At 42.0% G+C, this 9526-nt stretch overlaps 1 protein-coding gene across 1 annotated transcript in view; it reads left to right on the top strand.

Annotated features, from left to right (window-relative positions):
* LOC118335627 (zinc finger protein 407-like) overlaps positions 1 to 8471 on the top strand; it is a gene marked incomplete in the record, with an annotated part of 106117 nt that extends 97646 nt beyond the window's left edge. The window contains 1 exon segment of the mRNA XM_035672029.1: positions 6800 to 8471. Coding sequence (XP_035527922.1) covers positions 6800 to 7671 — 872 coding nt within the window.
* Positions 8472 to 9526: the final 1055 nt, after the last annotated feature.

Here is a 9526-nt window from a genome sequence, read left to right as displayed (position 1 = left end):
GTCTGTGTGTCTGTGTCTGTGTGTACTTTTCACCTCTTGAGCCCATTCCACCTCAGTCATTGGACGACTATATTTCATTGTCCAGGGCTTTGGTTGGTGAATAACCATCACTTTCTTGAGTTTTCTGTTCCTTATATTTTTTAAACATTCTTGCACTGATATACTTGTATAACAATATTTAGGAGAAATTTCACCTTTGGATATGTCCCCCCCTGTTATATCAGGCATGTGTGATGGTCAGTACATTGAGTTATTTTTATATATTGAGTGGAGCAGCTTAATTCATCTGTGTATCCGTGTTCTCAACCTTTCTTGTTTACTCTGCTTCAGGTAGTGATTTCCTGTTTTTGAGAGGGAATTACACAGTGTTTAAACATGAGTTGTACTGCATTCTTGTCTGTTGAGACCTACTGTCAGTAAAAGAAATATGGTTATTATTTTTAAGCTCCTCTACAACATATTTTCGCCCTGTGTCATTGTTGAATGTGGGTGAAAAATACCAGCATTCTGCTCTTTGATTATGCTACTTATTCTGCTGCTACGTATTCTGAAAAACATCTATTAGTAAATTATTTGTGGATATCTTTTTGTATTTTGGGTGGATTTTTTTCTTTTAGCCTAGGTTAAACCTGTGTTCTTCTCACAACCTGCTGCAGCGATAAATATCTCAAAACAAACATCCGATTTTGGCTTGCCTTGCTGTCTTATCAGATTTAAGTAATTTGTGCTCATGATGCCAAGATCTGGATTTTTACAAACAGCATCATTCATCCTCTTAGCCTCCACTACACACAGTACACAGTGAAGAGACGTGCAGGAAAACGCATTAGGGGGATATTCTGCGACATTCCTGCCAGACCCACACTCTTTCCTCAAACGTGGGAGACTAAGTATAGAGAATATAAAATGTAAAATCTGGAAACAATATAGAAAACCGCAAAAAGCATAAAACACATAACTTCCTGTGTGTCAGAGGATTTATGCCAAGAAAGACCTTTTAAGAGTCTTCATGAATGCGCTATAAACTGAACATTGTGTTACGTAAACTGACAAGGGAGAATAACAACGCAGGCATTCGCTTATGTGAGCAGATTATGTAAAAGATATTCTTTAGCTTCCAGATAAAATCACTGATGGATTCATATTGGCCCTTCACAGCCACCATATCGGTGTTACAGCCCAGAAGGCCCTCTGTCAGTCTGTGCCCTCATTCTCTTCTGTTTATTCGTCCTTGGGGTGTGTTCAGTGCGTCTCCATCTCTCTCTCTGCCCTGTCCACCCGGTGTCAATCTGGCTGCTGTATAATTGGTTGTTTTTTGGTCGGCCGGCCTGTCCTCCCTGGCGTTGATTCATGGCGTTTGTAAAGGTGACAGTAGCGGCTGTCCCTAGCAGACAAAGTAGAGCCATCACTAGCCGGACCTCAGCTGACCTGCGAGTTTGTGCGAGCACACACTCACACAGAGGCAGACACACACACATACATGCCTTGGAAACACATGCAGCTTTGCCTGAGGCCTCACAGGGGAAGAGAGGCAGGTAAGGTCATCATGTACACAGCTCCACCAAAGAGGATCCTAAAACACATACACACACACACATATACATACATACATAAAAGTGAATAAACACATGCACATATGCATATGTCCCTTTGTCGTTTTCAAAGAAATTCAGCACGTTACTGTTAACATGTAAAGATGTTAATCAGACATGCTGTATATTATATGAATAATATACATAAACACAATGACAGCAGCAGAATGAACATACAATTAATATATAAAAAAATATAAGCATTGAAATAATGCAAAACAAATGAAAATAAAAATAAAGTGTCATAAAGAAAATAATTGAATACAGGCATTTGTATGTATTATGTATATATAAATATATGTAGAAATGTATATACATTTATATACATTAAAATACACACACAGATACATATAAACTAGAAACACTAGAAAACACACAGTCATACACACACTCAAATGCAGGCCTTCCCCAGTGACCTGGATACACCCAGAACTGACACTTTATCTACTTAGCAGTGTCACCTTCAAAAGCCTGCACACACAAACACACACACATACCACCTCGTCTGTAAAAATCCCCCCACAAATAACAGCCATATGTGTGTCAGGTTTAGGGGTCTCCATCATGTTCTTTTTAAGGCACCGGCTTCATATCTATAATTGAAGGTAATCGGCTGGTAAAAGCATTGTAAAGGGTTTTGTGCTGTAGTTAAGAATTGATCATAAGCTCTGGCTTTTTCATGGTCCTGCCACTGACCTTGTAATTGATTTGGTGAGCAAGTTTTTCTTTTTTTCTCCTCTCCTGTGTTTGGTTTGATATAGAATAATTGACTCTGCTTGCTGTAGTGTGTCTGTTCAGGCTGTGTTCTTTGTCTTTCAGCTCTTTCGTTGTATTTCCGTGTTCTTCCTCATGAGAACCAGTTAGGATTTTGTGCGGGGTACATTTAGGTAAGTTTAGATTTAGGGATTACAACCAGTGCAGTGTCCTCACAAGTATAACAAGACTAAGGTGTGGGCGCTTATGTGCGCTCGCCTGATTACATGTGCATGGGCAAGTGAGTTTACATTTGCAGCAAGCTGACCTGTGTTACAGCGAGTGTAATTGATTGTGTGTGCTGGTGTCTCGGTGTTAAGGTTAATTTCTCTAACTGCTGGTAAGTGCTGTCTGACCGCTCCCCTGGCGGCCTCTCCGAGCTGAAGTAATGCCACTTAGAGGCCCTGGGCCCCCGCCACTGGCCAGCCCATTGATCCGCTGATCAATAATCGCATCTGTACCGTACACTGAGCAGGCAGGCTCCCGCACTGACCTGACGCTAACACACTGACTGGTTTAAGGCACACAGTCACACCACACAAATGGTGTAGAATGCAACTACAATATTTTATTTTCTGTGTCATTTGTTGCTGTCCTGTTTCTCTCTGTCCCTTCCACTCATCTCATTCTCTTTTTCCCCTCTGACTCTTTGTCTCTTATGTTGCTGTTTTCTCTACAAATTCTCACATTAACCAGTCATCTGGATAGAGAAATAAAATGGCATACACATACTTCTTCAGGATGTTCAAATCTGAAAATTAGTATTCATAAAGTTTATATAATAAGTGAAATTCCCCCACATACATTATGAGCTATGTACACGTTTATTATCAGTCACTGATTCAGTTTTACAGTAAGACTTTTCTTCAGACAGTTCTGTCATCAGGAAATCAAAATGACATCACCGCCCATCTCTGCATCCTATACTTCCTCCTGTTTTATTCCTCTCAGGGAGCCTCCATCTTGTTTCAGATCACAGGCAATAAAGCAGCCTGTCTCTCTCTCGTTCTTTCTCTCTCTCTCATCCTCTCTCCTACTTCCTGTTAAAGGAATCAGTCAGTCAGAACACTCAAAACACATATTAAACAGGCATCAGCCTCTCGCCAGGGCCAAATCACGCTGTTCAAATGTTGTTCTTCCACCGGGAGCGCAGGACAACTGAAGAGATGGGATCTGCAACATTAACTTGATTCACGGCTGCGGCGACTGAGTGACACTCCATAAACCTCAGCGGGCCGCCGCTGGGCCCCGCCGACAGCACCCCATGGCTAATGTGATACACACTACCAACGCATAGCCTTACCACCCCCACAGCACAGCACACGCACACACACACACACACACACACGTATATACTATGTGCGTATGTATGTATGTATGTATATATATATATATACACATACATATATTCAAATATATATATGTGTGTGTGTGTGTGTATATAAGTAAGATCTAGCAGGGATGGGCATATACATACAAATACACAGAGTAGCACATATTGTACAGACACACACCAGTAAAGCCTGACCTTAACATGCCACCCACTTACTGAATGATTTCAGGTAATCATAATACATACATGCATTAACACATATTTGGCACAAACTGGCAAAACTAAGCTGTACCAAGCTGAACATACATATACAGTCAAGAGTTCTCACACTAATATGCCCTCTCTCTCTCTTAAACACACACACACACAGATATAAACAGGTTTTATGGTAATGCAGCAGAAACCGCACAACCACTGAGTTATTGTCCTCTCCAGCCGACCTCTCAGCTCGCAGCGTTTTGGCGTAGGCAGTTAGCATCGGCCCTGTAGCTCTGTGTAAAAAGGTAACCTCTGCTGCTCAAAATGCCAACTTCCTCTGGCTGTCTTCGACAGTGCTGACTCCCTCCACACACTAACTACCGTGCTTGTCACTTGAGATACAAATAGTACAGTCCGAATTGATATTTACTACACAGACTTGTTGCCCGTGTACTGCGGCGTCACAGTGAATTTTTTTGTTTGTTTGCCTTTAAATAAATGCACATTGTTCTCTTCTACTACATGAATAAGGAGAGAGAGATATACAACAGATCTGTGGAGATAAATAAAGACTCATAGCGTAAGAGAGGCCTAAAGTCTTACTCTGTTGGTCAGAATCAGGGAGTTGTGCACTTTATATGCAAAATTGCATATTTCAGCTATAATGTAAAATGTAGCCCTGATGGTATTCTAAACAAAACCCCAGAGTACCAAGAAACCTCCCTCTTATAAAGCTCAGGTCGGATTGCCCGGTTGTCCTTTACTCTAACAGGAAGTGCCTCCATAGTTTGTAGTAACTGGTCTTACCAGGTATGAAAACATACTAAGAGAAAAATCTTCTGAGTGGAAAAGTGCAGACAGCTTTATCCTTACAAAATTACCCTGTCCATCTACACTTAAAAGACTACACTCTCTCTTGACTCTCCCAATGTCAGCTTTTGTTCTGTGACATGTAGATTTGTAAATTCTCTATCATTTGTTAAGTCCATTATGATTCAACAGCAGAAAACACTGGCTAACTCCTCTCCTTTTCTGCATAAATCAAACAAGTCTTTGTGAGAGGAGATTGTTGAAATGTCCTTTGTCTTTTGTCCACTGTTCTTTTTTAGCTACTCCCTAAAATAAACCTGGCAGGTGTAGACAGATGTGGGTGTATGTGTGCGGATGTCATTAAAATAACTAATCATCCAGCCTTAGAGCTGCAACAAGTTCTCATCTTCTCACTTTAAGGATAATGCCAGTTTTTGATGATTTGTCATACTGTATGCTAAAGTGTGAACATTTGCACATGACAGATTTATATATCGGAGGCACCGAGATAAGCCATCTTTTGCACTCTTCACCCCAAGGTCAACAATGAAAATGAGAAATCTGAATATTTCTTTAAAGACCTGAAACAGACAGGAAGCCTCAGTGGATGCATGTGTTGATAGAAAAGACTATATTTTTATCTTGAATGCTTTAAAACCGAGTTCTTAGCTGAACCTGGGAGCTGCTTTTAAGTCCCTGACACACAGCTTTAACACCTTTAACTTCGCTTTCAGTCATTAAGAACAATAGGTGTGTTCCACGCTTAAGGCATAAAGTGTTCACTGTTTCCTCCAGTGATTCTTGATAGTCCATTTTGAGTGTATCTGTGCAGAATTAACAGACTTTCTGTCACCAAAGGACTTAGTGGTCACTGCCTACTTGTCCAAAAAGAGCAAGAGTTGAAGCCAGCACATCTCTGTGTCTGTTTACACTGGAGGAGGACAGGGCACTGTTGGGTCAGACACTGTTTGCAGCACAACTCTGACTTTCTGATCACATTGTCAACCTTGTGAGTGCAGGACATTAAATGTCTGGGGGACATAGGAATATCAATGATTGATGAGTTTGTTCCTGTATGTACTGTGAGATCTGTGTGATCTCATCACTACCCTTGGGGGTAAACCTTGTACCTCCAAAATGTCAGGTTTTCAAGAACTGAGCAAAAAACAATAAAGTTTTTTTTCTTATTTCCTAAAAAAGGAAGAGAGTTTCTGGAATTTCAAAGTCTTTCATAAGCCTACAGGGTTGTAGAATCTACAAACTTTCTACAAAGTGTAAACCTTCAGGAGAAACTAAAACATTGCAAATTAGGGTAAATGTACTCTTCCTGCGACAATAATAGTGTGCTTTCTGTATTTGTACAATAAGTTCATCTGTGTTTGGAAGCCAAGGCGTGAACAGAGTCCCTGCCTCACTGTCTCAACTTCCCATTTTTCTGCATAGATTAGCCTACAAGTGTCTGAGCCAGGCGCTGTTTAAACAATGGGATTTCTAACACTGTTCCTATCACCTTGGAGACGCCATGGCAACCTGTGATCTGAGAGGGCACAGTGTGGCTCAATTAGCACCAGCCGTATCTCACCGCACTCGTCCGCCAGCCTAATATCTCCATATTCTGTCTCCTTTCATGCATTAAGTGACACAAATATGTGAAGTGTTACATCACCTTTTATATCAACTTAGCTTTCCTTATAGCTTTTTCCCTTTTTCTCAGTGATTGGTGCATAAACATAGCAAGTTCAACAGTTGTGGTAACAGAGAACATTAGAGAGAATATGACCGGCCATGTGTGATACTGTAGGTGCAGTAATTGCTATGCCTATTTTTGTTCTTTTGGATGTGATCCTGATCCTCTTGCCACTGAATTATTAGCTTTTTATATTCTGATTCTATTCTATTAAACACCAAAATATCACTTCTATCTCTGATTTTGGCTCCTGTTGTCTTTTCTCCCTGTGTTTTGTTGTTATAACACATGTCATGGCCAAAGGAAGATTTCAAGTGCTTCAAAGTTTTCACTGTTCTTCTCAGTTTTGGTTAAATGTTTTACCAATGTAGGAATTGAATACCAGTGTCAGCAAAGTAACTTCAAATGTGTCTCTGTGTTCCTCAGGTATCGTGTCCAAGTCTTTCGAGTGTCGTCTGAAGGGTCAGGGGGCTACGTTTGTGGAATCGGAAGCCATGGACTCCCCCGTCAGCAAGAAAGGTTCATCTGATGCATCCAGCCTGGATGATTCTGTCCAGCAGGTCATCATCATCCAGGGCTACGGCGACGGGGAGGTGGCCATCGACCAGGCCCTGGAGGAGTCAGCTGCTGCCACCTTGCAGACGCTGGCTATGGCCGGCCAGGTGGCAGAGGTGCTCCACATCACCGAAGACGGACAAGTTATTGCCTCGGGCAGGGAGGTAGCATCCGCGGGGGCCCACCTGGCTGGAGGCAGCACCCAGTATGTGGTGCTGGAGTCGGGGGAGGCCAGGAAAGGGTTGCGGGCCATAGCTAGAGGAGGGGTCGCAGCCTCAGGACAAAGTCACATTGTTTCCGAGTCGTCCACAGCTCTGGACGCTCTGCTCAGCGCCGTCAGCGAAATGGGCCATCAGGAGGAAATGCAAGGAGAGGCTGCCGTCGTTCATGAGGTCTTGACACCGGAGATAGCCGAGGCTGCGCGGAGGGGATCGCACCCGAACATTAAAGAGGAACAGGAGGTGCAGGTCATCCAGGAGGCCGGCCAGGAGGAGATGCAGGAGGTGCTGCAGCTTGCCGCGTCCCAGATGATGAAGGAAGGTCTAACCCAGGTTATCGTTAATGATGAAGGAACCCATTACATTGTGACAGAGCTGGACAACTGCACCTTGCAGGTGGAGGGAGGCGTGTACGGAGAGGCCGGGGCAGGCGATGGGGAGGTGCAGCAGACAGAGCAGCAGGCTGGAGAAGAGATGGTGGTCTATCTGGATGAATCTCCTCATAATATAGTTCTGGAAGGGTAGAGGAGAGAGAGATTTACTAAAAGAGGTACATTTATTGTTTCATTTCAGTTTTTTAATTCTGTTAAAGGCTGCATTAGGCCAAATGTTTGCCAGTAAATCTCCTACAGTTTTCCTTTTCCCTTGTCCTATTTAATTTTACCCAGTTTGATTTTTTATCTATTTTTTTTTTTTTTTTTACATCATTCTGTATTCAGCTTTTTACTATCCTCTCTTGGGCTATTCTAAACTCAGGTTAAACATCATTTATTTAGAGAGACGGTGAAAGAGGTTTTGGTGCTAAGTGAGTTAACTTGCAATCCTTACAACCACCAAGACTACACAAACCTCTTGATCGATGCCATGCAACTTATGGAAATGATTATATTTCCTCCTGAAATATTTTTTAAAAATGCATCTAACATGCTGAGAGTAAAATGATTCATTACAAAAGAAAATGTGTATTCTGCTCTGTAGTGGTAACAATGGTTTTCCCGCAAATGCTTTTTTTTCTTAATACTACTACTGTTTAATATTATTTCAAGTTTTGTTTGTGGTGTTAGAATTTTGCTCACGTCATATGACACAAAGGTTTATTCATTTCTTTCCATATATATTATCATTTGTGAAACTATAAGCTGATGGTTTTTTTTAAAAAATTCCAAAACCTTCAGATGATTTATATGTAACAAAATAGAGTTGATAATTATACATGTCAGTTTTTTGACAAGCCCTCAGCTGTTTGCAAGTTCAGCTGTTGGGAAACCTCTAAAACAATTAATGCAATTTCATTTCTAACAATAAAGACTGAGCTTCATTTTTAACAACTGTATCCAGATGTCTTTCTTAATAGTATTTGCTGTCAATTGTCACATGAAACTCACATTTCAGCATCGATACTGCGATTACATGTGCAGCGCCATCGAACAAGCAACATGCACATACATGCATCAGCTGATGACTGCCATCATGCTTGCTGATCGCTAACAGAGTCATTATCATCACCATTATCATTATCGTCATCATGATCACCGTCATCTTAATCGTCATACTCTCTTCTCTCCCCCCATCAGGCCCATTCTGTTCATTGCACACAACACACTCGTCTTTTTCCCCCAGCAGTATTCAGCACTGGAGGGAGAATCAATATTCATTTAGGCCCCTACACAGGCCTGGTTTCTGATGGAGTGAGTGGGAGAGCAGTATGACGGCTGCAAACACAATGGCCAACCGCTGAAAGTAGAGAGACAAAGCACTCATACACACTGAGGGCATCAAAAGATCATCCCTTTAACACACACACACGCATACACCGCGCACGCAGAGCGAGAAGGTGGGCAGAGAGAGAGAGAGAAAGTGGTGGAGGAGTGGGCAGGAAAAATGAGAGGATTACAGATGGATGTTGAGAGAGGTGAGGCCAGAGAGAAGTGAAAGAGCAGAGTGAAATTCACAACCACACAGAGAGAAGGGAGCCTATAATTTCACATAACACCTGTCTGCCTTTCAGCCTGTCTTTGTCTCCCGCTCCATGTTGCATTTATAAACTCGCGCAGTCTTTTTGGGCTCTTCTTTTTCCATTCAGCGAAGAGAGGCGCATTTAACAGGTCATGTTCTCTGTGTGAGCGTCCGTACGTGCCTGTGAGCGGGAAACCAACGTTTGTGAACAACAAAGTGAGGTAAGAGTGCTAAAAGAAATTCAAACCATAACATGTGAAAGCCTCATGTTTCTAGAATTTACCTTATAAATACATAATAGACCTTTTTCGCAGCAGCCATTTTGACATGAAATAGTAGGCTAAACCCTGGTTGACGCATTGGTACTAATTAAGGTTCCAATCCATTCAAGTCAAACAGAGTCAGGGTGCTGCCATTGTGCATG

Source organism: Morone saxatilis, unplaced genomic scaffold (assembly GCF_004916995.1).
Source record: "Morone saxatilis isolate NCDOM2014 unplaced genomic scaffold, NCSU_SB_2.0 Contig24, whole genome shotgun sequence".
NCBI lineage: Eukaryota > Metazoa > Chordata > Actinopteri > Moronidae > Morone > Morone saxatilis.
Note: the sequence above shows the minus strand (reverse complement) of the source record. Positions and strands in the feature narration are given on the sequence as shown.